The sequence below is a fragment of the Batrachochytrium dendrobatidis genome, assembly GCF_000203795.2.
Source record: "Batrachochytrium dendrobatidis JAM81 unplaced genomic scaffold BATDEscaffold_5, whole genome shotgun sequence".
Lineage (NCBI taxonomy): Eukaryota > Fungi > Chytridiomycota > Chytridiomycetes > Rhizophydiales > Batrachochytrium > Batrachochytrium dendrobatidis.
The window spans coordinates 465,006-490,795 of NW_006281103.1; the positions used below are offsets into that span (position 1 = coordinate 465,006).

The window sequence follows — 25,790 nt, forward strand, 5'->3', positions numbered from 1 at the left end:
GTGTGTGGTGGATAAAATTTATGCAAGTACCGCCTCAGATGATACATATTGATAATTGCTGTATTTTTCATTCATCACTCCATTCTCATCTTTTGTCACCAGCCGTGATGACACCACAAGTCAGTGAACTGGTCAATGTTAGCAAATGGCAGATATTGATTCAGGTCCATCTTATTTCATTACATTGGATACAGCACAATTTATTCATATGAATACAATGTAATGATTAGACACATCAACGAGTATTTAATCGACCAATGGAAAAATCTAATTGTTGCCGTCTTTGGATCAGTCACAACCAAACCACAATGTACGCTAATAAACCAATGCTATTGTCATGGACAGATCTGAAATACAAACGCCAATCTACTTGATTGAACACTAGTTTAAGCTCTACAATGATCGACTAAACATTCAATTCGTGTCAAGCTAAATGCTAGTCTCTACTTTTATATCATGTTTTTAGTCTTTCCGAGTGTTGGAATGACACTGGATATACAATCAAGCATTCTATTCATCTGAAAACAAAGGTGGATAAAAGCCATATCAACGGCATTGACTAGTACTTTTGCGAATTGATGTGCAACAGTGCTGCATTTCTAAAGTCAGTGTCTGCTTATACAAGACTGACTCATAAACAGTTGTCTGGTTTTTTAAACCCCATTAGCCATAAACATGCCAATATTTAACCGCATAAACAAGGAATATAACATTTTGTATGTTGGGATGATACTCCGTGTATGCCCTGACCATAATACACCAAATCTCGTTTCCAACAAGTTATACAGTGTGGGGTACAGACATTGAGTTCAGCAATGCTTGGAGTGGAGTATTTGCAAGCAGCAATGGATAAACTACCATCAGCATATCTTGATTGGCAGTAAAATCAGCAAGCTTTTATTGCTATGCAAATTCTGAATGCATCAGCCCTAATTAACAAGCAGCGTTTCTGCTGAGTAGTTGGCAAGAAATGCTTCAAAGTCATATGTAGACTATTTCATTAGCCCTCAATATCGCATTAGAGCGTGCTAAGCTGTGGTCACTTGTTATTCAAAGGATTGATGTTTATTTTGAACTCTACCATGACTGACAATAGGGCAGAAAAATGCAACAAATCAAGCCATGCTTTGGACAAACCGGAATAACTGACCAGTCTATCAAGGCGCTGTTGTAATCATTTTACTCCGCTTGCTTACATGTGTGAGATTGATCCGCATAAGCGATAAATGCATTAGCACAAATTACTGTCTATAAATAGAAACCATGTTTCATGACCGAGTCGACCATCTCCGAATATTACCAATTAAAATCTACTTGAAATCTACTCGAAATCGCAATGATATGTCCCTATGCGTCAGCTGCACCTTCAAATCCACACCAGGGTATAGGTATGGCTGCTCCAGCACTTGCTGAAATGAACACACCATTTTCATTGGAAAAACCTCTTGATATAAACGGTAAAGTGGGCGACTTTGCCATGGGCATCATTGGTTTGACTACTCGTCAAGGACATGCAGTTCCAGACAATCAAAACTCGAAATCTGCTGGAAGTCGAGGTCCTCTGATGCTGCAAGATTATCATTTTCAGGAGAAAATGTCCCATTTTGTTCGTGAACGTATTCCAGAACGAGTTGTGCATGGACGTGGTGCCGGTGCCCATGGATATTTTGAAGCCTACGGAAGCGCTGGAAACGAGACGATTGGCAAGTACACCAGAGCAAAGCTGTTTGACACTAAAGGCAAGCGCACACCTGTGTTTACACGGTTTTCTACTGTTATTCATGGTGGTACTTCACCCGAAACCTTGCGTGATCCCCGTGGATTCGCAGTCAAGTTCTATACCGAAGACGGTAACTGGGATCTTGTTGGTCTCAATCTCAAGGTGTTTTTTATTCGTGATTCCATCAAGTTTCCCGACATGGTTCACAGTTTGAAACCCGATCCAGTCACAAACATTCAAGATCCAAACCGTGTATTCGACTTTATGAGTCAAACTCCCGAGTCAACTCATATGCTGACATTTTTGAATTCGCCATGGGGTATTCCTGCCGACTATCGCCACATGCACGGAAGTGGTGTCAACACATACAAGTGGGTCAACAAGGAAGGCTTGGCACACCTTGTCAAATATCACTGGATCTCCAAACAGGGCATCAAAAACCTCAAGCAAAGCGAGGCTGACGCAATTCAGTCCAACGACTTCAACCATGCTACAGATGATCTGTATCAGTCAATCAAGCGAGGCGAGTATCCAGAATGGGAGTTGAATGTACAACTGTTGACAGATGACGAGCACAGTGAATTGGATTTTGATCCTCTTGACGATACCAAACTGTGGCCAGAGTCGATTGCGCCAATGCTTCCAGTTGGACGTATGGTTCTTGATCGTAACCCAGTCAATTATTATGCCGAGGTAGAGCAGGCGGCATTTGGAACAGGAGTTTTGGTTGACGGATTGGATTTCTCGGACGACAAGATGTTGCAAGGTCGCACGTTCAGTTATGGTGATGCACAACGATATCGTCTTGGTGTCAATTATTTACAGCTGCCAATCAACAAACCTTTGAACAAGGTGGCAACCAATCAGCGTGACGGTACAATGACATACTTTGTGGACGGTACAGATGCAGGCGAGAATCCTCATATTAACTACGAGCCATCCAGTCGCAACGGTCTTGTGCAGCAGCCAAATGTATATCCAGGACCTGTGCATGAGCCTGTTTTACCCGATGGAACCAAGATTGGACGCGCACCTATTAATCGTACGAATCCGTTTGCTCAAGCTGGCGAGACTTACAGGAGTTTCGAAGACTGGGAACGAGATGAGCTTATTATGAATCTTGGCAAAGCACTTGCAGTATGCAACAAAGACATTCAAGAGCGCATGGTGCATAACTTTAGTCAAGCCGATAAAGATTATGGTGCACGAGTTGCCAAAGCGATTGAAGATATTTCTTCAAAGGGATCCAAGGATGAACCCAAAAAACCCGAATAGTAAACCAACAATTGAACACAACTAAATAAATCATATCTTGTAAACCCATTTAACTTGTCATTTAGACTGATATTGTGATATAATCATGCAAGTAGCATGCTTGCACAAGTTATTCTGCATCCGTTTATTACAAAATATATAATTTCTTGGGCTAAGCTTTACCAGTTATTTCTATTTTGCCTTTTCTGCACCACTGTCTTATGTGGAGTCGATTTGTTGTTACTCGCCAATTTCTTTATCAATCAAAGGCTATATCCAATTACTATTTAATGTCCACTAGATCTGTGACTGTTTCGCTTTATGCTAAGGAGAGAGAGGTTGGCATCGATGCTGTACTACGAGCATCTCGTCTCTGTCAAACTGTATTCAAGCACATTGTATCATCACAGAGCATCATGAAAGCAGATAAATCTCCAGTCACCATTGCAGACTATGGTGCCCAGGCAGTTGTGAACTCGTTACTGAAAAAGGCGTTTCCCAATGACCTTATTGTTGGTGAGCATTTCTATTTGACTAGGTAAAATGTATTATCTAACCGGTTTGATGGACTGTAGGTGAAGAAGATGCTGCAGATCTGAATACAAATGATACGCTTTCAACTCAAGTCGTTGACCTTGCCAATTCTGTGTTGCCTAATCCACTGAGTACACAAGAGGTAGGCCGGCAGGGCTATTTATAATGAGATTTATGATTCTGGACTGTGTTGTCATGAGTGTATCATTTCGTTTTCTTACAGATACAACCTCGTTAGATATTGACTGCGATAGATTTAGGAAAGTCTTTAGGCTGTAAACAAGGTCGGTTTTGGACACTGGATCCCATTGATGGAACCAAAGGATTTTTGCGTGGTGACCAGTATGCAGTATGCCTTGCTCTGATTGTTGATGGAGTTGTACAAGTTGCTGTTCAAGGATGTCCCAATCTACCCCACAGCATATCCGATCCTTTTGGTAGTCGTGGGTCCCTATTTGTAGCTGTGCGTGGTCAAGGTGCTTTCGAGGTAGAATGGATGCACTATTACTAGCAAAAGTTTAAATGTGTTTTACCAACTACTTTGGTGCTAATATATATCAAACCATTTATGGCGTGGACATGTAGAGATTGATGGACTCCAACCTTGAACATCAAATCCGAGTTTTGCAAGAAGATAATCCAGCAGGTACCCAATTCTGTGAATCTTTTGAAGCAGCACATTCTTCACAGTCAGATACAGCACAAATTGGACAGAAGCTGAATATTTCCAAGCCTTCTGTACGCATGGATTCTCAATGCAAATATGCTGTTCTTGCTCGCGGCGATGCTGGAATTTATCTGCGCATTCCTGCTCGTGCCGACTATGTCGAAAAGATTTGGGATCATGCGGGTGGATCTTTGTTGGTTGAAGAGGCTGGTGGCCGTGTTAGCGATGTGTCGGGGAAACCTCTAGATTTTACTAAAGGTCGTACCTTGTCGGGTAACAAAGGTATCGTTGCAACTAATGGACTGATACATAAAAAAGTACTCGACGCAGTTCAAAGTGTTTTGAAATTGTAAATTCAATTGAAATACTTACAGCCATATTCACGTAAAATGAACCACTTTTGTAATGATTGTTTTGGAATAAACAATTGTTACATATTCGTTGTTATTGGGGACTGGCTATTTCTTTTATTGAAGTTCTGTTGTATCCTAATATCAGATACGTTCTAGTTCAACATATCCCAGGAATGCAACTGTTGTTTCCATGATGATTACCGATTGTTTGGGTTGAAAAAGGAAAGTTGGAGGTTGAAAGGTGTCAAGGATGTGGAATATATTGAAACTGAGATGTGATCATTTGTTCTGTATTTTTGTACATGAGTGATCACGGAGTAAGACCAGTAGATTAATGAGTTCAAAAGACACAATATTGTCCAGTAAGATTGGTACCAATCAAACATAAGATTGACTGTTTATTATATATTTTGATATTTAATATTTCATTTTACGTGAATACGGCTGTAAAAATACAGGTTTTCATTGATTTATTACTTTTTGGATAAAACCTTGATCCATGAATGCATTGGAAATATTGTTAGCTTCATTAGCAATCTAGATTTGATTTTAAAATACAGCATCACTTGTATTGGTATATAAAACACACCTTTTTTTTGATAGCCTTTGTCTTATCACTCGACTGAATGGGTTGGAGTGCCTCGACATTACGTTGCAATCTTTCTGCCTTGATTTCCGATTCAATTTTATGTTCGTCAGTATGGACTCTCAACGATGCATCTCGAAGTGCTTTGTTGCTATTTGAAATAGCTCGTTCAGATCGACGGACGCTAGACTGTGCTTTGATGACAGATTTAAAGCTTCCTTTTATAAACTTTGGGGTCACTTTAGAACCTTGCAATGAGGGTGTATTTGTTTTTGTAGCACCAGCATGTTTTGTCACTTTGGTTTTTGTGGGACGAGGAGCAGCCTTTTCTAATAGCGAGTCCTGATGAAAGTAGTAAGTCGACTGTGAATGAGAATTCATGGAAACATCATTGACTTACCAGTGCTCTGACTGCAAATTTTGTCGACATTGCGGATGGTTTGGACTCGAGTTTTACGATTTTAATGGCTTTCATTTAGGCCACGTGACTGGAAGATACGCTCCAAATCTGGCAAATATTCGACTTTTCATACGAGTAATTGTCCATTCATTGAAAGTTTAATTCTACATCAATTGTATCTGGCAATATTAGACACATTAAAAAGTGGGAAATTCATGGACCAACATCTATTGTTGAATTCCGACCAACATTCAGCAAGTGATGATGACCAACTAATCAAGCAAGAGCTGGAGTTACTAGAAACTGTCGAGGTATGAATATACTGTATATCTGATTTGGAATAAGCAAAAAACTAACTTATTATTATAGCAGGATTCATTTGATACGGAAGATTTGGCTGAAGGACTGGTTATGGAACTGGACCCTCAGTATATTTACAATTCAGTTAGTCAGACACAAAAGTCACTGGATAATAGTCTTCAACTTGACTCGATGACCAAAGTGCCAAGTCATTCTTTACATGAGCACACTGTGGCCACTAAAGATGAAGCTGATTCACTAAAATATACACATTCGAGTCCATTTAAAGAGGTAGGAGCGTTGCCAAAAATCATCCCGTCAGTTTTAAATATCTGCAAAACTCAATATACCAATTGATCTTGAAATGCATATAGGAGCTTCAACAATCTGTATTTTGGAAAGATTTTATCGAATCAACGTTGTTACGGTCGGAGGAGCAAGATACTAGGATCCGAGAGCTAGAGTCGGACATTCCAGATTTACTACAACCCATGGATGCTAAAGAATTATTGCTTGACCAAGTGCTGCCAGATACTACTACAATCGACCCTGACATGTTTGATGCAAAAGATTTGATTGGATCTGATACTACGCTAAATGATAAACAGGCCACTAATTTATTTGATCAAAAACTAGACGCCAATAAAGCTCTAGAACAGCTAAACATACCAAGCCCACAAAGAGTATCCTCGAGTAGTTCCCCTGGACTGCAGGCTGAATGTAGCACTATCAAATCGGATCAAAATCCATCAGAAGCAAATGAAGCTATGGATACAAAAAGTTTGTTGAAAATATCTAGTGAACAAGTTAAACAAGACCATCATACTTTGTTTCAATATTCAGATTCGCGTCAAGGAATGCCTCGAAAATCAAAAACACCTTCTGGAGGTGCCAGGCGTGGAAGTGTTGCACCCAAAAAAACACACATTGCAACCACACCAGATACAACGTCGTTGCGAAAATCAGAACATATGGATGCAACAGGCCCAGATTTTACAATTCTAGGAAAGCATGCGTACTCGGCTGTTTCAAATGTTTCATGGTCAAAGTCTCTGGCCAAATCTGATCAAACAAAAGTAAGTTTTATTTGAGCAATACTATTTTAATATGATCAAGTATTTACTAGATAATTGTAAACTGACACAAGATTTGCAATTGTGGATTTTTGCTGAAATCTAGAGTCTAATGTAGGTGATTTTTCAAAATATTAAAAAATAGCTGAAACAAGTACTGATATCATCTAAAACTTATCAAACCTGTTTCATCTAGTTTTAATATGGGGTCGAAAACTAGAGAAATGAGGATTTTAAGTGATATCGAGGTAAATATTTGCATGGCTGGTTCAAACTTTAGCATAAATATCAACGAAAAACTTGGTATTAATTTAAAGTTATTTTTAAAACGAAAAGGACAATACAGACTTGGAAATTAAGCATCAACAAAAGCTCAGGTATGTATGTATTATCCATGTCAATGCGCTGACTTGGGATCTTGGTTTATTTACTGTAATTCATTTTTAGTCAGCTAGAGACTGTAACACAAAGCGAAGAAGATATTTTGAAAAAAATGCAGCATGATGGTACTGAATACTCACAAACATTGGCACTCACTAGTACTTCTTATGCTCAAATTCGACACCCCAAACAGCGCTCTACTGCGTTTCAATCTTTTCCACATGATGTCAACTCTGATTTAGATGGCCAACAGTCGTTGAATGCCATTGGATCCAGTAACCTTCACCTTGAATCCGATCATTCTCAAGCGTTGGTCAAGGACGAGCTTAATTACAGTCATAGAGAAAATATAGATCCACCTACATTGTCACAAATACCTTTTGATTTGGACGAGCTTTCTTTGTTCATGTGTGATGCAGATCCAAACGAAATTGTTGAAGCTGGGTACCTAAAAGCATTGATTTTAAAATATGAATCTGAGCTGCAATGGATTCAGGGTAAAATCAAAGAGGAACGACATACACAAAAAGAAATCAAGTTTCGTATTGAATCTGTTTTAGCATCAAAAACATCTTATACAAGAGCTATGCGCAACTTTAAAAACAAGTTACTTTGCTTGAACGGAGAGATTAGAGATGTAACCTTTTGGATTAGTGTCGAGTCCAAAAACATCTATGATCGCGAAAAGGATCGATCAAACATGCTTGTTGCTCGTACTCAAGATTTTGTAAAGCAATTTTTAGAAAAAAAGTCAAAAGACTTGCGTCAGGTTGAACTAGCACAGCAGCGGAAACTAGAAGCGGAAGAGCAATCAATGAAGATTCGAACCAATGCAGCAGACCTTCGAATTCAGTGCTATGAAATTGACGAAACTTTGAAATGCTACAGTGCTGATATTGAAAATATCAAGTGGGAGGTTGCTAAAAAGCAGCTGCTTAGAGATGAAGCAATAGAGGCAATATTAAAAAAAGAGGCAATTGCTCAGGAATGCGATTTGCGTGTTTTGAATACTGCTCTTGAACGGCAGCAACTTATAGGCAAAAAAGCCTTGTTTGTAGAAGATTTAGAAGTGGTCGATTTGAGCGACGCGCAACTTGCTCGTATTCCAAAGTTGCTCATTCAGTCAAAACGAGTCAAGCATGTGGATATTGACAAAAACGATCTCAAAAAATCAAGCGTGATTCAGCAACTTCCAGAACTGATATCACTTAGAGCGTGTGTGAGTTTTGCTTTTCAAGGACTAAACATACTCTACTGAGAATTCTAATTTAATAGATGTATGTTAATAGAGTAACCGATTTGAAAAATTGGAACTTGCCCAACTCTTGAAGCTCAGATCTCTCACTGTAGAAAATAACGGTATTATGGAGATATCAGTAAGTGAACCTATATTGCTCAGTTATATTTTCACTGTGCAACAATACCGGCTATATTTATCGATTTTTGAATACTAATCAATTATTGAAATTAGGGTTTGACAGATGAACTCACTTATCTAGATATTTCCAGCAATCCAATTTCCAAAATTGATAGTATTTCTGCTGCTACATCACTTCAGGTTTTGTTGCTTCGGAACAGCCGTGTCCAAGATTTATCTTCGTTTCGATTTCTTAAAGGACTCATATATGTTGATTTGGGCGAATGTCGCTTAACTGAGTCATCAGCTGACAATCTCATTGATAGCCCACTGTTACAATACGTATCTATGGCAAAAAACATAGTTTCAAAATTCCCCGAGTTTTACAATCCACTTCTTTATGAGCTAAATTTAAACTTGAATGCAATCAGGTATATTTTTAAACCACTGTAATGCAAATTGATGAAACAGCTTGGTTTATTTTAAAAGTGATTAATCATAATGACATTATAGTCGATTACAAATCACCAATTGGCTGGGTCGATTACAAGTATTGAATCTTGACAACAATCAGATTACCGATATTGAGCCATTATCAATGTGTCCATTTTTACGGATTCTTTCTCTTGAAAATAACAAAATCCAAGGTACTTTTAACTATTGTGCCAATCCTTACATTCAAACTGATAAAAGTAGCCATTTTCACGGATTTATTAAACTATATGCTTTTTATACAGATATTACAAATGTTTATTCTATATCAGTTTGTCAGCAGTTACAAGTGCTGAATCTATCAGATAATCCTGTAGAACTCAATCCAACCCTTTATAAAATTGTTGGAACTATGTTTCAGAATTTAAAGGTTGTCGTATTTTGCATATCTAATCAACTAAATGGTGCTTGTTTAACACTGATTTCTGTTACATAGCTTCTCAATAAGCATCAAGTGTGTCGTACAGTCGGGGATCCTGAAAAAAAAATGTTTTTTTACACCAATCCACTGAAATCTGTTCGTGTTTGTGTTCAGTGTATTGATCACCTCAGTAATGCTATTTTGGAGGAGTTTGAGTTGAGTTTTAAATATTTGATTTGTATTCATCGAGATGCGCGATACAGCTGCCAAGATTATAGTCTAATATGCACTAAAACTAATTTTTGCATATATCGTACTTAGTATAAATGACTCTTTAAAAATCTTTGAAGAGTGGGCAAAATTCCTTGGTGCAAAAGATCAGGTAATTTACCAAACTATTAATTTTGACTGGACAGTATGTTATTTAATCCATGGTGTTTTTATAAACTTTAGAGTATTACGGAATTTATGGGACAATACCGTTCTCCTTATCTAGACTACCTGACATCACCTGCGATTCAATATAGCAAAGATCCTTTGGTTCGTCTTCAAATACAAGAGCGTCGACTTTTTATATTAACAGGCTTGCTAAATTCAATGATTCAAACGCATGCTACTATTCCTATACCTACAGTGTAATGCAAACATTTTGGCTTGAATCATTTAAATACGATATGGTGCAAAAACATTAAATCATTTTTCGGCTAATCAAACCAATTTAAATGCAATATAGCGACATGATCATTTCAGTCTGGATTTTCAAACTTAAAGGCATCGTGGATACATACAAAGTGATTTACATTCAGTCCATTTGGCGGATGCGTAAAAATAGGAAACTATATCAAAAGAATCTTAACGGTAATATTGTTGGCAGTAACTGTAGGGTTTTCAAGCAAAATGATATTTATTTTAACGTATACTGTTTCGATTTCAACGTGAAAATGCTAGACTACTATTTATGTCAAAAGCTAGCTCAAAAATGGTGTAAATGTCGAGCTGCAAAAACCAAACTGGTTGAATTAAGGCAAAAGAAATTACACCGTTGTGCTATGATGATTCAAAAATGCTTTCGAGGTAAGCATTAAATCATTACGACTACCTTATTCAGCGATATATTCAATCTCATTTATGTATTTTGATGACATTTGGTGCAATTCATGCGGAAATAAGGTTATATGGCAAAAAAAATGGCAGCTCCTCAAAAAATGAAAAAATTAAAAGAGCCATTTGATATGAATCAAGGTGAGAAATATGTAAATCAATCACTATTAAGCATCTTGTTTGTCGTGACAAACTAACCAATCTGTATAATATGTAGGTTTAGACTTGGAAATTCTACAGAATGATCCCAGCCATTGGCTTGAAAGCACAAATATCAATCAGTTTGACGAGAAATTGAAGGACTATCTGGCTACAGAAGAGCTGGTTCACTTTTCATCTAACAACACGTTTGATGTCAAAAAAGAAGAAATTCCATTCGAGGTTTCCTGTGACTTGGGCAATCGCAAGAATACTGTCAAGCCATATCCGAAAAAACACAAAGTAGACACTACAAAACTAGGAATACAGCGTGGGGAACTCATCAAAAAGATCACATCACAGGTACAATAATTTTTTTGCATCCAATACCATTGTTGGTAAGCAAAGTGTTGAAATCATGTAAACTTGAATGCTTATTAATTGTTACATATATGTAGTATGCTGTGCTATCAAATATTTCTCAGCCAACTTCTACTCAATATGATTATGCTCAAACCTTTTCAAACAACTCTGGAATCTATTCATCAGGAGTTGCGCGATCCTATATTTCTCCTCCAGCGGACATTACTATTGTTCAAAAACAATTGGATATAGAAGCCCCTGTTCAAAAACCTTTTCTGTCGCCTGCTCTAGCTCAAATTCAAGCCACAAAGCAAAATTCAAAGGATATTGAAGCTGGCGTTTTAAGTGGGCATACCAAAGATCGGCTATCAAGTGAACCCATTGAGCCTATTGATTTAAAAACAGACGAAGCATTGAAACTATCATTTGTAGGTTAAATTTTAAAACCAGTGTTAAATCTACATGACCAATACACCTAATTTGAATTAATTTGAATGTAGCATCGAATACTGGAGGGATGTGTTCAAAGTGCATTCCACCACCAACAGGCACAACACGAGTTTTTAGATGATGATGATGGGTTTGTTTTGATTCAGAATCAGCCGGTTGATAAAACGGCGTATACTTTTGCTTTGGAACAGCATCATTTACAACAAGAAGATGCTTTCCCTTCAAAACACAACAAATCCATAGGTCAAACGACAGTTAGTCACGAACGGTATGAAACCTTTTATTTCATTGGTATTAATGAAAACTAACCCCTCTTGTAACTTTTTGACTTTTCTTCCAGAAATCAGTATATGGCAGACACTCAAACATTATCTTCGAGGCAGCGGAAAAAAATGCAAATTTTTGAGCCTGAACAGCAGAAAAATCAAATGGATAAAGGTGCAAACATTTGTGATAAACTAGTTATTTGTAATGATCTGTCAATTTGACTATACGTTGTCGATGTGCATTGAATTTTTGGTACTGATGCTACTTGTTGTGAGATAGATTCAATACATAGATATCAAGCCTTTGAAGCCGTTGATAAGTTTAAAAAAATACCAAAAAAACCTGTAGATTTAAAGGACGTTTCTGTAATTTATGAGTGGGATATACATCGCGGAGATACTACAAGGAAACTACTGGTATTTAAATTTCAAAGCTCCAAACTGTATTAATGATTTTGATTATATATTAATAATTGATGCCTCTTGACTGCATTCCTTTAGAGCGAGCAATCATTGCAAAACGACCCACACCCTCCAAACTCTGCCGAGCTTCAGGTCGTTGGACCTGGAGCAGAATCGCTCAAAGCTCCATCCAGGGTAAACTTTAATTTGTGAATTCGATCGTAAAAGTATGCTTACGATATTGGAAGTTTTGGCTAATTCAGATGTTTAGATGAACAATCCACCATTTGCACCAAAAGTGACACTTTTGGTAAACAATTATGTAGCATCAAAATTACAGAATGCTTCTGAAGAGCAACAACCAATCCACAGATGGCTTAAAAATAATACTGAAAGTATGATTTCTGTAAAAAGTATGGATAAACAGTCCAATGCAACCGATATTTATCGTTCTACATTCAAGCCTCGGTATACAACAGATATTGGAAGAGTGTCGTCGACAGTTCCAATACCTCCATTGTACGGAAAATATAAACTTTATCGGCATTCACCACTTCCTAGCATAGCACAACCGACCCGCAGTAGCAAATAAAGTAGATTTGGATATAACTTATGATTCCAATGGAATTTTTCATTTAGACGAGTTGATTGGTGATGGATCCTGGTATACTACAAACCCAACTTCATTTCACAGTACAATATATTCACCACCAACTACATTGTGTTGAATTGTACTATATGTTTTAGGTAAAGTACTATGCGTATATCTTGCAAAAAACAGTTGTATTAATTAGACAACCGCGCCAAAAAACCTAGGCAGTCAAGCTATGTCAATGATCAAAAGTTGTAGGAATTCATAGCTTATGAATTTAGATAGTTTGTTGGTCTGCTTGTCTTTCAGGCTCCACTGAAGATAGCGCTGGACCCACCATAATAGGTTTTGTCTTTTCATTATTCCTTTTTCGTTTTAGTCTTTTCTCCCGATTCTTGTTCGTCTTTTCCATCTCTTTGGCCTTCAGTGTCTGCTGTCGACTTTCATATTCAATCCGATCCTCTTCCTACAAACAAAAATCCCAATATATACGTTAGTACTCGATCTGAAAATCAGTGTTGATATTGAGATCTAAAAGTATTTAAACACTAGAAAATAACTCCAATGACAACATCAGTGCTTTTTAAGTATTACTTTTTGTGCAGCATCGTCCAAAGCCTTGAGCCGAGTATATTCCTTTCTTCTTAATGCACGATACACATGGAACTCGCCACTTCCAGCGCCAGCACTGGAACCTATAGAAACATGTGAAATATCAGATTTAGATGCACACAACTTTTGTAAATTGATTTAAAAGCAGTATCGAGTTACCTTGGATATTGCGAACCACATGAGCACCTTCTTTTCTTGGACCTCTGGGTGTATCAGATGGACGGGTTGGTAGTATAATTTCCTTGTCAATCCGCTTCATCAGTTTCTCCACCTGAGCCTTTTGAGTATCTAGAGCAGTCTTTGGACGCACTTTCCGGCCTCTATCTGAATCATTCTCATCACCAGAAGCATCTTCAGTCTTGGCAGGCTGGTCTGTATTTTTTGCCGACATTGGTTTGATGCCCACAACTTGCAACTGCCAGCAATCTTCTGTATCGTGATCAAATCACGTGATGAAAATCACTTTTGTAGTTTTCTCGTTTCATCACTTGGCTGCCAACGTTAAAACTGATTGCATAGATGAGCAAGTTGAGACTTGTTTCATATGGCACAGACACTGAAGACGAAGGTAAGAAAACGATGCTTTATTTTACTGAAATTGTTTCCGTGTATTATCTCACTAAAGCCTGCTGAATCTTCAACCTTGTCAACTTGCATTGCTGGAAACTCGAACCCTCGTTCAGCATCTCCAATCAAGACACAATCTCCAAGTAAAAAAGACGCATGTATACCATCAAATCCGTCTGCTTCCAAAACAACTAATACAAACAAGCAATTTCACTCACCAGTAGTTTCATCTGGAACTGGATTAGTAAGACGAAATGATTCCAGGTCAAAACAGAAACAAGATACTCAAACCCAGCTTCGTAATACTCCGCCAAACACTTGTGTTGAATCTCAAACGCATGCACAATCTCAACAAGATCCTTGGCATTCTTCAGAACCATTTCAGATTAATGATACATCCAGAGTCGAGTGCTTCGAGGCAGTTCGCGACTCTTTAGATCAAGACAAACTTGAACAGATTCTAATTAGTCAGGGATATTTAAACCCAGACTTTGGAAATAGTCTAGCTCAAACCCAAAATACAGAGCCTGATCTTGCTTTAGAGGTATGGCTAGTGTTACACACTGATGCTGAACTTTGCAGCTCGATTGCTAAATTGAAGAAATGTATTCTGAGTAGCGGGTTTTTGCTTGCTTTACCTTGTGTTTAAGTAGAGAAAGATTTCAAAGTTTCTGGAACTCAGGTCAGAGGGCATATATCTAAATGATCGGCTTGTTAACACGCATGCATTCAGAAATCCCTCGATTATGCGTAAACTGATTGAATTTTTGGAACTGGACGAGATTGGCTCAAATTTCGACAAGGAGAAATATAATCCTCACGGATTTCCCGAAAGTGCATTCTACAAGAATCTTGGTAATTGTAATCGTTTATTTTATATAACAGATCATGCCATGGTTATTTGGTTTAAATCCGAATCAAGTTGCTCATGTTTAATCTTTTCAATATACTACATTATAGCCATAGCACAAGAGAAATCTCCAATCGTTGTAAAACCGTTTCCAACCAACCCCACAGAAGCAATTGAATTTGCAAAGGAGGGAATCAAGCAGTTTGTTTCATCCACGTCAATAGATGAGAATAGCACAATTCAAGGCGGGATAGCCGCTTCTAAGAAACGCAAGTCGAAATGGGACCAGTAATTTACAGCCGTATTCACGTAAAATGGAACACTTTTGTAATGATTGTCTTGGAATAAACAATTGTTACATATTCGTTGTTATTGGATATTGATTATCTCTTTCTATTGAAACTCTATTCTAATATTAGATACGTTCGCACTCTAGTTCAAGAGAGTGAGTATGCACGTCTCGTAACACAACTGTTGTTTCTGTGCCAATCACAAAGAAAAGGATGCAATGCTGCCCAATCAATTAGCACCCATCATACCATGAGATGTATCGTTTACTTTGATATCCTCATCTAGTTATATAATATGGCTGTAAAGCCATGATTGTAAACACCTTGTATAATACTTTCCATAAATTTAATAATACAACACTTGAAATTTGATTACAATCGATCATGAACAAATTTTGAGTACTACACATAAAAAACACTCAAAACTCTTGTGTAATGTGATTGCTTGCAATACATTTCAACCAATACCTGTTTAGATTTAAAAAGCAATTGCGTACTATTGATCAAAGGTTTTAATTTCATATGAATAAACTTGAACATTTTCAACAACTATAATATTGATATATTTTAATCGACAAGATATTCAACTCGGCTATAATAAAGATTAGCCCCTTCATTTGTGCTCAAAAATAGACAGATCACGCCTATCCAATCTATCAAAACCCTGGTTACAATTCAATCTGAAAGTATCGCACGCATATGAAGTCAATAGTCCAAATACTTGAGGATTAGCTCCATTGTCACTGATGGAGTGATCAGAATCGGTATAGTATTGAACGCGCACATTTTTGGGCGATAGGTTGGCACCAGTGAAATGCCATACCAGCATGGCAGAGTTTTGAAAATGAACATTGTCTGCATTTCAATATGATGTCGTTATACAACTGTCAGCAACTGAAAAGTATAATTCACATCATTCATAAACATTCTCGATACTGACCGTCACCAGTGCCGTGAATCAAAAGGTATCTAGATTGTGAAAAGCCAGTCATGTTGGATACAGCGCTTTTGGCGTATCCTTCAGGGTTTTGCACTGGCGTCTTCATATAGCGCTCAGTATATACAGTATCGTAAAATCGCCAATCTGTTACAGGCGCGACTGACATACCAAGAGCAAATACACCTGAATTGGCTTCAATACACTTTGCTGCCATGTATCCTCCATACGACTGAATTGCATGATAGAAATCCAGGTCTGATTAGCAAAAAAATGAAATCTTACACCAACACATGCGCATTCATCAAACGTAAACTAAACATACCCAACCCCAAATGCCAATCTTTTTACTATCAATATACTTTTGCTGTCCAAGCCATCTGTATGTTGTATGAGTAAGAAATGTGTGATAATCCAACACTACAAATAACTCGGCAGATATGATATGCCATACCTTCCAGCCTCAATTTGGTCCTCTACCTCATGCAGACCAAGCTGTTTACTGACCGCATTCCGAAACTTGCGACCCTTGAACCCAGTACCACGACCATCAACAATTACAGAAACAAATCCTATCAATGGCAAGTGATACATAAAGTCTAGATTCCACTTTTGATTGACCATTTGTGAATAGGGACCTCCATATCTAACAATTTAATCATTCATATACTTGAGTACAATTGGATGCGTACATCAAAAGTCAAACAGAAGATGCAATATATTCAAGACAGAGCTGTTGGTTAAAAGTGCACTTACACTTGCATGAGCACTGGATATTTTGTTTTGCCAGAAGGATCAAAGTCGGGAGGTACAATCATCTTGACATTCATATCTAAACGAGCAATTAACAAACATTTACAAGTTAGCAAGCATTTAGATTTAGTCTAAAATTATCATTTAGACACTACTAACCATTGCCAATCTGATTTGGAATAGTAAAATAGCTAATTTGAGGAAGAGCGACTTTTGAAATTGATTCTCGTAATTTGGTATTCTCAACGCTATCAACTCGCCTCCATCCACTGTCTTCAATCTTGTAAGTGATCCTGTAAGGTACATCAGGTCCAGTGTATAAAACAATTGAATATCCACATTTGGGAGATAGTTTCACGTCAAAGTACCCAGAGTCGCCAAGAGGAAGTCCATACGTTTCGTTTAATACAGAAGCTACTTTTTTCAACTCGACATCCTTTTGCGGAGTGTGTCTTTTCTTTCCAGATCCATCCAAATGCACACTATATAAATGGCGCTCAGTTGATCCATGCTCGGTACTCATGAAATAAATAATGTCTTTAGCTTCATCAAATCTCACGATTCCAGTGACTTCCCAGGTGCCTGATGTGATCCACATAGTAGGAGAAGCACGGCCAATGTCATCAAAGTATGCGAGGTGTGCATATCCATTGGCGCTATCCATAATTTCAACATAGGATGGATCATTATGATCAGCAAAATTGGAGGAAAGAATGGGTGTGAGAGGCTGAAGAATGTTGTGCCAAGCTCCGTCTGGGGTAGCTTCATCGCGAACTAGATCGGCTTTCCATGTAAATATACCATTGATTTGGGTTCCCTTGACCAAGAAAAGTCGCTGAATATCTTGTACACGATTCATCAGACGAACCATTAGTGTGTCGTTGGATGTTAACCAATTGACTTCGACAATCAAACGATCTTGATCAGCAAAACCTTCAATGCCAAAATGAACAGGACTAGATTGTTCAGTAACATTGGTTGATAAAGGAGTAACAATGTGCAGAGTGACGACAGGATTTGGAGATCCGGCTTTTGGATATTTCAGGTTCAATTCTCTAGGATAGGCATTTTCTCCAAATTTGGAAAAGTATTCGAGTGGGAATGTCTTGACCAATGTATCATTGAATTTGAGATATGCAATATGAGATCCATCAGGTGAAAACCATAAAGCCTTGCCCTTTCCAAGCACCTCTTCCTCGTAAACCCAGTCAGATAGGCCATTGATTATGTTGTAAGATCCATCAGTAGTAATGCGAACCTCGGTTGTTCCCTCGACTGTAACATAGAGATCATTGTCGCGCACCCAAGCAACGCTGTGACCTTTTGGACTCCAAGCAGTCAAGGCAACCATGCCACTACCCAATTCATTCGAAATGTGCTTATCAGATACAGAATTAGCCAATGGTTTTGCCTGTTTGGCTTTGATATCGTACAAATAGTAGTCTGCAAAAAAAGAGTGCCTCCATCCCTAATATATTGAATCAATCGCAGGGTTAATACTGACAAAAATCAGTAGCAGCAGCCAATGCTTAATATGTAAAGCTTGATGGTTACTTTTTGGTAATTTGTAGTTAGAAGCAGATACTTGAGATCAGCAGATGCAGTCCAAGTACTAAACTCGATCGCGTTGCCTTGCTTCTATAATCAACAAGCACAACAAATTAATAAGTTGGAATCAGTAACGCTAACAAGTTTATAATCCAACCAACATGGACAGTTGCTATCGTATACATTTCAAGCATACATCATTAATGTTCTTGATATCGGCAATAACGGTGCTGTTGGTGCTTCCAAACTGACGAACGACAAACTTATGCTGGTCAAGCTCCAAAAAACTTCCATCGGGAAACCCAGCTATTTGACAAGCAGACAAGTGAAGTGTTATTGCAGCGATCGATTATAGTTGAGTAGCAATCGAGGCTTGAAGTTACCTTGTGAATCCTGGACCCATTTTGGATCTATATCTTCAGCTTTTGAAATAGGAAGCAAGCCCAATAGTCTATCAGTGACAGCTGGTCTTCCATTGATAGTTTTGGCTTCACCATCACGACCTAATTTCAAACACCAGACAAGTTTACTATAATAGCTTAAAATAAGGTTGAGCAAATTCAACAGTGAGAAAATACCAGCAAAAGGCCTATCACTGTTAGTTCGTAGAGCCAAAAAGACAATGGAAACTAGAACAAGTATCAGCAGTCCAAACAGAATAAGAGGAGCTCGAAAGCGCCACGACGGTCTCTGCTAGCCAAAGAGCATTCAAGAAATAAGTGTTATTCATAGACAAGTGAATGCAGTTTCTATTCCAACTGAATGCATTATGTAAGCCCAAACACTGCTGCTGACCTGTTTGTAATTGGAATGGTTTTTATCCCGTCGATTCCTGACATTGTGTCCAGAAACTCCAGTCAAGGATGAATGGTCAGCATGCCGAGCATCACCTTCTTCCAGCATGCGGTCCTCCTCAGCATAAGTCAGCTTATCAAACTCATTCAACTCATCAGAAAGAGCCTGCCGATTCAGTGGCATTCGAATGTCGGTCATTGTCGGATATTGGGAAAGTTCCAAGCATCAAGAAGCAGCTCTTGTAGTTTTTTATTACATTGAACAACTTGAAGCCAATTGATGTTTTAGCTTGTTGGTCACTATGTTTGAGAAACTCAAATCTTATTTTTCTAGTCAATCTTGCCTATAAAAGCCTTGACAGATGAGCTGCATTCGATTTACAATTCCAGTGATGATGGCAATAAAATATTCATCATGAATTGTAAATGTGATCGTTAGAGTTGGTCGATAATGAGATTGTCTGATGTCAAGTCTATTCAAACTTGAATAGAGTTTCAGATCCAACCAACATGACTTGTATAATACAGTCTTGTTAATCTGGCCCGCTAAATTCAATATTTCTGTAGTACGCATTCAAGGTCAACGTGCTGAACTTGTTCAGTTACTAATCAGACGAGTATCAATTACACAATGACTAGAATACTCAAGTATTGTCTCTTGTGTCAGACCCTATCCACCAACACAGCTATATTAATCCCCCCATCATTTAAAAACGGAAATAACCCATCGCTAACTTCTCCATTCCAACAGCTTCAAACAACGAATACGTGTCATGCATTCTAACAAACATCAACTGAACGCGTCGCAATGTAACTCGATCCCACCCTCCACACATGCTAGACATGACTCTTGATAAATCTATTTCATCCATAAACTCAAGTTAAACCCACTTGCTTTCTTGTTTCCTTCTAAAAATCATATCTACTACTACTCTGTCTATATTTCCTGCAACCTATGCTTTCCTCCCCTTCAAATCCAGGCAAGCGTTCGCTACGTGGTCTTAAATCTGTGTTTGGTATTTCGCCACAGTCTGTCAGCAATATCAATACAAATGTGGGAACCTCTCCCTATGATTTTGTCTACTCGCAACGTCTTGGTACATCTTCCCATGGCATTATATCTCTCCAACTGCCAAACTCAATGCCTTCTCTAGAGCATATGTCACCTGGCCTCTGGTCTTGGATCCATTCTATCGACCCTGTTTACCAAGGTGGCCATAGTCATGCAGAACCAACCATGTCACGAACAACTGGGCCAACAGGCAGTGATGCTAGTCTTGCATCTATTCCCTTTTCGCCAATCGGAGCATCAAAAGTTCCATTCTATACACGAGTATTCAGCCCTGCTGGCGACCTTCTCGAGATCCCTAATCATTTGATGCAGACTTCTTCATTAGCTCAACCCCCATCTAATGGCATGCTACTTCAGTCTGGTGTTGCTGCTGCTGCAGAGGCTTGTCATTCACTGGCTGCCGGTCTTACGCGTTCATCGACTTTTGATGCTACTCGCTCTCCTACCAACGGCTCTGCTAGTTCTCTTTCCAAACGTCGGTAAGTTGACTCGTATACTGTAGTGCCTTTATTATTTTTGGTCTATACCACGCAGTTGACTAAAGTCTTACACACTGTGCAACTGTTGCCAATCTATTTTACTACTTGCATAAACTATTATGATTTACAGCAAGCCCGTACAATCACTTCCAGTAGAAAAACCCCCATCATCTACTCATGGGTTTCTGTCATCTGGATTGGATCTTCCACCACTCCCATCCATGCATACCCAAGAAAAACCAAAAGTAAAGCGTTTTTTTATTCAATGTAAGTGTCGAAAGTATTTACAAACTTTGGTATAAACGAGTTCAATTCAGAGTAAATACTAAAAATTTGACAACTGTTTTTGGATCAACAAGTGGTGGATTTAAATATGAGCAAAATGCCGCCAGGTATGTCCTAATTTATAGTGCATTCAATGTATATTCAACTTTTTAATAATCATGTATTGAACTTGTAATAAGGCGAACATATTATTGGCATTGTCACTGTTGGCGATGCAAGACGTCTTACTTCTGCTCTTCCACTGCGTAGCGACTCAAATGCTCCAAAAGGGTTTCACTATTCAAGCCATCCAATGGAAGGATTTATCTAGTAAGTACGACCGTGTTTAGATATATCCAACTACTGCACTCGAGCATGAATTTGACACTGTCAATCTAAAATCACCCATTTAGTGATGTTCCCAAAACACAACAGGATGTCAATATCACAATCCGTCTGTATTCGAAATGCATGAATAATGACGAGCCTCACGATGGGTCCAAATCTCACAGTGGACTAATGTCTCCCTCTATGGAATCATTCAGTAGCCATGCTAGTGGATTCAAACGATCCACACTCTCCTTTTTTGGAGGCAGCGGTGGTTCGAATACGCTTATAGGCAAGCGATCCAGTGCACACGCTCCATCCTCCACGTTTAAGCAGTTTCAAGATCAAGAAGCGCTGCGTTTTCCTGCATCTCCAAATGCTGTGGATGTTACCTTGGCAGAAATGTCCCTCACATTGCCTACCCAACATGCATTCAGCAAAATCACAGGATCGTATACTTTGACTGCCAATGGTGGTAAAAAAGAAGTTGCTCGAGTAAATATTCAAATGGGAATGTTTGTTGAGGAAGAGTTTGCTATTGAGCGGGTACGTTGATTGTGTGTATAATGGCTCAACTCTCTAATTAGTGCATCTGCTTACAAATTGATACCTAATGTGTTTATTTTTCAATAATAGGAAATTCCAACAGGCATGTACCGCCATGACGATACTCTCAACTTTTTACTAAGAACTTCAGGCGGCTTATTCTGGAAAAAATATTTTGTTGTGGGCACATATGATGGGATCCGTATTCTTGACTCGGAATATCTAGATCGCAAAGATCCCATTGCCTGGTTACACTTTTCACAAATCGTTGATATTGCACCAGCAGATTTTGAATACATGGCAGCTCCCAACTGTTTACAAGTCACGCTTGCTTTGCCATGGAAGGACGATGATCGTATTGCGACATCACCTATAAGCAGAGAATGGCGAGAGGCAGTACTTGGAGGTGCTGCAGCAATGAGTCGCTACCATGCAGTTATTTACATCACAGGAGATAACCTGGATCGTGCATTTGAATGGATGCAGTATTTTAGGAGAGCTTCTCAAGCCTAATCTTGCCAGTTGCCTGACTATTCTTTATTTAATCCTTCATTAATCCTTTTTGACATGGGCAGTCCCATTTTTCCAATCCGCTTAATATCTAATTTACAGCATGAACTGTTTGATCTCGAAAATGCTTGGCAATATTGCCATAATAAATTTTTTTTTAATCTGGCTGTTGTAGATGGCTGATTGTTTAAAAATGAAGAGAGGGAAGATTAGAGCATCCCACTTGAGTCAAGGCCTCACTGCTTCCATTCCATCCAAGCGATTGCAAAGACAGACAGAAGCAGCAAGCTCCTAGTTTGCGTATTGCACTGAACAGTTGCCGCCAAGAGCTCGTTCCAAGCACACTGCTGCTATCCCAAAGGACAACAGCAGATGTGACAATCGTGACTGGTTGCTCTTCAGAAGATGACCCTCTGGACTCATCGCGAGTCTTTCAATTGGCTTATGTGGGAGCCTGTCCGAGGTGGGTAAGAAGACTACTGACGTAGCTCCTCGTCTGTTTGCCTCGAAACGCAATCTTTTCCTCCCGCCTCTTCTTCAGCAGGGCCAAGATCTGTTTGCATTTAAACGTCAATTCCTACTCTTGTTTGCAGTTGTGGGATTTCAACAGAACCCAACAACTATCAAAAAATGCTCAAACCTGCACCAAATCAGTAAATGACAAAAAAGGGGTCACCCCGGACTCGAACCGGGAGCCCCTCGCACCCAAAGCGAGAATCATAACCCTTAGACCAGTGACCCCTTTATGTTTTTTCGTAAACAAGATCAGTATATAAATCAAGTATTAAATTAGTCGACAATGAAAATAGCATCAATCCATTATCATATTCATGTCGATCTGCTTTAAAGTTCCAGCACATTTAGTTGGTAGTCTGCTCAGTGCTTATTATTTTTATAATGGGTTTATCTGGTGATTGGATAGTAAACACAGCATCGACTGCTATTACAATAAATGCAGATATTTTTTAGAATTGGTTGTTCAATAAAGCAAAGAATCAAACATTGATGTACGCCACCATAACCATCCAAATAAAAACTAAATTTAAAAACTGAAATTAAAACATAAAGCGTCCTACTGTTATTTTCAATACAAATAATAGGCTTTTATCAATACACTAATAATCAGTAGTTTGGATCATGTCGCAGTGGTGGTGGAGATCGATAGTTCACTGCGGTTAACTATAGAGCTAGTTGAAGATATGGTTGGTATAGCAGAGTTTAAAAAAGATTGATATTCTTGATCTTGTTTTGGACCAGTTAGGTCTTTGTGACAATATGTTGGCCAGATTGTGCATGAAACTATATCAGTAATGGATTTGATAATATCTGTAATGATTGGCATGGCCCACAATGTATGCCTGCTAATGGATTTGAAGAAAAGACAATCAATCGTGTTTTGAATCTGACCCATTACTTTAAACGCCAGTGACATGGAGGTTGAAAATAGTGACCCACTTTGTTGTATCCGAATAGCTCGATCTACTTTAGACTCGGATGATTGAATTGCTGGTGATGGCATAGCATGCTTGTCGCTTACCTCTAATATGCCATCTAAAGCAGGATCATAACAAACTGACGGTGTTGCATTGTCTGAAACATACGAAAACTGAAATGAACTTGTTGATGAACCAGAGTATCGTAGCTGCCATGGACCCTCATGTTTTCGTGGAGGTACACATACCTTTTTTGCCAAATCTGGATTACTTGCTTTGAGTAATGCTTCCGAATGGACACGTGTTGCAACAATTGCAGCATCAACCATTATTTTAAACTGAGATCTGGTTTGATAAATAGCTTCCAATCGCTCCTTGTGAGCAGTCAGCACTAGACGATAACTTTCCATTTGATTTGCAAGCTGTTGATCTGGAGTTGGACTGTCCAACCCTACCGATATTCCTAGCATTTCTGCCGTAGGTTTGGCCATAGGTATATTATGGAAACCATACTCCAATACACCATGGCCAATATTTAAAATTGTGTGCTTTACTGTACAATATACTGTAGATGAAAGTGGCCACCAAGCTGATTTTTTTGATGTAGTTTTCTTGGATCGCTCTTTGAAAATGAATGCGTTTTCGACAAATCGAATCTTTTCCTCCACTTCGATACATGAGTTTTCAATAGACGAGTGTGTATTATCTATCACGAATTGCTCAAACTTATCTTTGAAAAGGGGATGATACAACTTTTTTACAATCTTGGCGAGCTTTTCTGCAATATGAGATCAATATTCAAAGTGTTTAAATAGATTTTCAACCCTGTTTCAATATATTACATCTAATCCATGTAGCAGTTTACCTTCTTGAGCAATAGATAGTTTAGATTCTCCTTTTTCTGCTACCATTGCTTTTATTTCTTCTACATCATTGTGTATTGACAGCCATTCTGACGTGTATTTCTCGACCACGTATGCCAGTGTGCGAGTCGACACAACTATACCCTCGACATGTTGGTCCATATGCACGTCGATTTCACAAATTCTTCGAACCAGCTCATCCAGATATGGTACTGGCATTGGTGTAGTATCAAAAAAACTGCTTTTGGTATTGAATGTGCTCCTCCACTTTTGTTCGAGATGGTAAAGGCGTTGTTTTACAGTACTTTTAGCACATTCTAGTTTATCAATAGTATGTTGAGCAGCTTGTTTTGCAAATTCCTTTTCCCGGTGACAATTGGATTTTAGCATGATAATAGTGCGGTGACACTGCAAAAGGTTCAGCGTGAGAGCTCCAATGATTGCTATAATACATACGCATACAAATGCATCTGGACTTGTAAGATTTTCTAATATGACACTAAGTATTAATAAAGTCATGTCTATTTGAAATAGAATAGAATAAAATTGGCAGTCTTGTGTTTTATGGAAAGCTTGATTTCATTAGACCATGTCGTGTTTTTGTCCTTGATCTATATTTTCAAACCATCTCACTCAAACTACCAAAAAATGATTGTAGAATCTCAACTTGAGAATTTAAAAACTATTGAATATGTTTAAAATAGATACTTTGCTTTTGTTGGCAGCAGTGATTTTAGGACCATGTTCTCACCTACTAACATGCCGGCTATAGACGGCGTTTTTGCAAAACTGATGTCTGACAACTTGTGATTCAACTTTTGCGTGTCAAAATTCTGATATTATCATAATGGTAAAAGCAGCACTGGCAAAAGATACTTTGAATACTTTTCTACTTTTGCAAGTGTTGGGTATACCCAGTTTAGTAGGATATGGCACATTAGCAAATTTGGCTCAGAACATATGGTTTTTTGAATATCCGCCTTCACCAAGCAATGAGAATTGTATAGATTTAAAATATTGTAATCACAAGTTTACCGACTTGGATGTCTGCCATATATTACATGTGAATTTTGACAACTTTTACAATATGGTTAAAGTCTGGGGTTGTAGATTTCAATATGACTCTTTAATTAAAATTCATGCACAATAACGAAA

At 38.4% G+C, this 25,790-nt stretch overlaps 9 protein-coding genes across 9 annotated transcripts; 5 read left to right on the forward strand and 4 right to left on the reverse strand.

The window, feature by feature from the left end:
* Positions 1–1,477: 1,477 nt before the first annotated feature.
* Positions 1,478–2,995, forward strand: BATDEDRAFT_10953 (uncharacterized protein; the record flags this gene model as incomplete). The annotated part of the gene is made up of 1 exon (XM_006678261.1): positions 1,478–2,995. One exon carries the CDS (start codon positions 1,478–1,480, stop codon positions 2,993–2,995), a length of 1,518 nt encoding a protein of 505 aa, XP_006678324.1.
* A 269-nt stretch (positions 2,996–3,264) lies between these two features.
* On the forward strand, positions 3,265–4,528 carry BATDEDRAFT_11270 (3'(2'),5'-bisphosphate nucleotidase; the record flags this gene model as incomplete). The annotated part of the gene is made up of 4 exons (XM_006678300.1): positions 3,265–3,490; positions 3,550–3,650; positions 3,747–3,995; positions 4,094–4,528. 4 exons carry the CDS (start codon positions 3,265–3,267, stop codon positions 4,526–4,528), a joined length of 1,011 nt encoding a protein of 336 aa, XP_006678363.1.
* A 473-nt stretch (positions 4,529–5,001) lies between these two features.
* Positions 5,002–5,589, reverse strand: BATDEDRAFT_88251 (uncharacterized protein; the record flags this gene model as incomplete). Its single annotated transcript, XM_006678677.1, has 3 exons — positions 5,002–5,019; positions 5,118–5,456; positions 5,515–5,589. 3 exons carry the CDS (start codon positions 5,587–5,589, stop codon positions 5,002–5,004), a joined length of 432 nt encoding a protein of 143 aa, XP_006678740.1.
* A 140-nt stretch (positions 5,590–5,729) lies between these two features.
* Positions 5,730–12,790, forward strand: BATDEDRAFT_88347 (uncharacterized protein; the record flags this gene model as incomplete). Its single annotated transcript, XM_006678575.1, has 22 exons — positions 5,730–5,825; positions 5,884–6,105; positions 6,189–6,594; positions 6,658–6,890; positions 7,224–7,264; positions 7,335–8,487; positions 8,558–8,644; positions 8,740–9,056; positions 9,139–9,272; positions 9,363–9,490; positions 9,554–9,693; positions 9,800–9,860; positions 9,932–10,113; positions 10,212–10,552; positions 10,649–10,720; positions 10,797–11,080; positions 11,176–11,508; positions 11,581–11,798; positions 11,871–11,968; positions 12,077–12,213; positions 12,298–12,393; positions 12,470–12,790. 22 exons carry the CDS (start codon positions 5,730–5,732, stop codon positions 12,788–12,790), a joined length of 5,100 nt encoding a protein of 1,699 aa, XP_006678638.1.
* A 277-nt stretch (positions 12,791–13,067) lies between these two features.
* On the reverse strand, positions 13,068–13,793 carry BATDEDRAFT_24404 (uncharacterized protein; the record flags this gene model as incomplete). The annotated part of the gene is made up of 3 exons (XM_006678380.1): positions 13,068–13,256; positions 13,385–13,485; positions 13,562–13,793. 3 exons carry the CDS (start codon positions 13,791–13,793, stop codon positions 13,068–13,070), a joined length of 522 nt encoding a protein of 173 aa, XP_006678443.1.
* Positions 13,794–13,946: 153 nt separating this feature from the next.
* On the forward strand, positions 13,947–15,111 carry BATDEDRAFT_24405 (uncharacterized protein; the record flags this gene model as incomplete). The annotated part of the gene is made up of 4 exons (XM_006678381.1): positions 13,947–13,970; positions 14,028–14,513; positions 14,623–14,824; positions 14,930–15,111. The coding sequence occupies 4 exons, from the start codon at positions 13,947–13,949 to the stop codon at positions 15,109–15,111; spliced, it is 894 nt and encodes a 297-aa protein (XP_006678444.1).
* A 541-nt stretch (positions 15,112–15,652) lies between these two features.
* On the reverse strand, positions 15,653–19,340 carry BATDEDRAFT_34941 (uncharacterized protein; the record flags this gene model as incomplete). Its single annotated transcript, XM_006678507.1, has 11 exons — positions 15,653–15,964; positions 16,050–16,278; positions 16,372–16,426; positions 16,501–16,692; positions 16,803–16,878; positions 16,959–18,267; positions 18,354–18,437; positions 18,544–18,653; positions 18,731–18,850; positions 18,926–19,037; positions 19,143–19,340. 11 exons carry the CDS (start codon positions 19,338–19,340, stop codon positions 15,723–15,725), a joined length of 2,727 nt encoding a protein of 908 aa, XP_006678570.1. The 3' UTR covers positions 15,653–15,722.
* Positions 19,341–20,096: 756 nt separating this feature from the next.
* Positions 20,097–22,342, forward strand: BATDEDRAFT_24407 (uncharacterized protein; the record flags this gene model as incomplete). The annotated part of the gene is made up of 6 exons (XM_006678382.1): positions 20,097–20,692; positions 20,823–20,959; positions 21,052–21,084; positions 21,157–21,286; positions 21,370–21,829; positions 21,920–22,342. 6 exons carry the CDS (start codon positions 20,097–20,099, stop codon positions 22,340–22,342), a joined length of 1,779 nt encoding a protein of 592 aa, XP_006678445.1.
* A 1,132-nt stretch (positions 22,343–23,474) lies between these two features.
* BATDEDRAFT_24408 (uncharacterized protein) lies at positions 23,475–25,154 on the reverse strand (the record flags this gene model as incomplete). The annotated part of the gene is made up of 2 exons (XM_006678383.1): positions 23,475–24,550; positions 24,638–25,154. 2 exons carry the CDS (start codon positions 25,152–25,154, stop codon positions 23,475–23,477), a joined length of 1,593 nt encoding a protein of 530 aa, XP_006678446.1.
* Between the last annotated feature and the right edge of the window lie 636 nt (positions 25,155–25,790).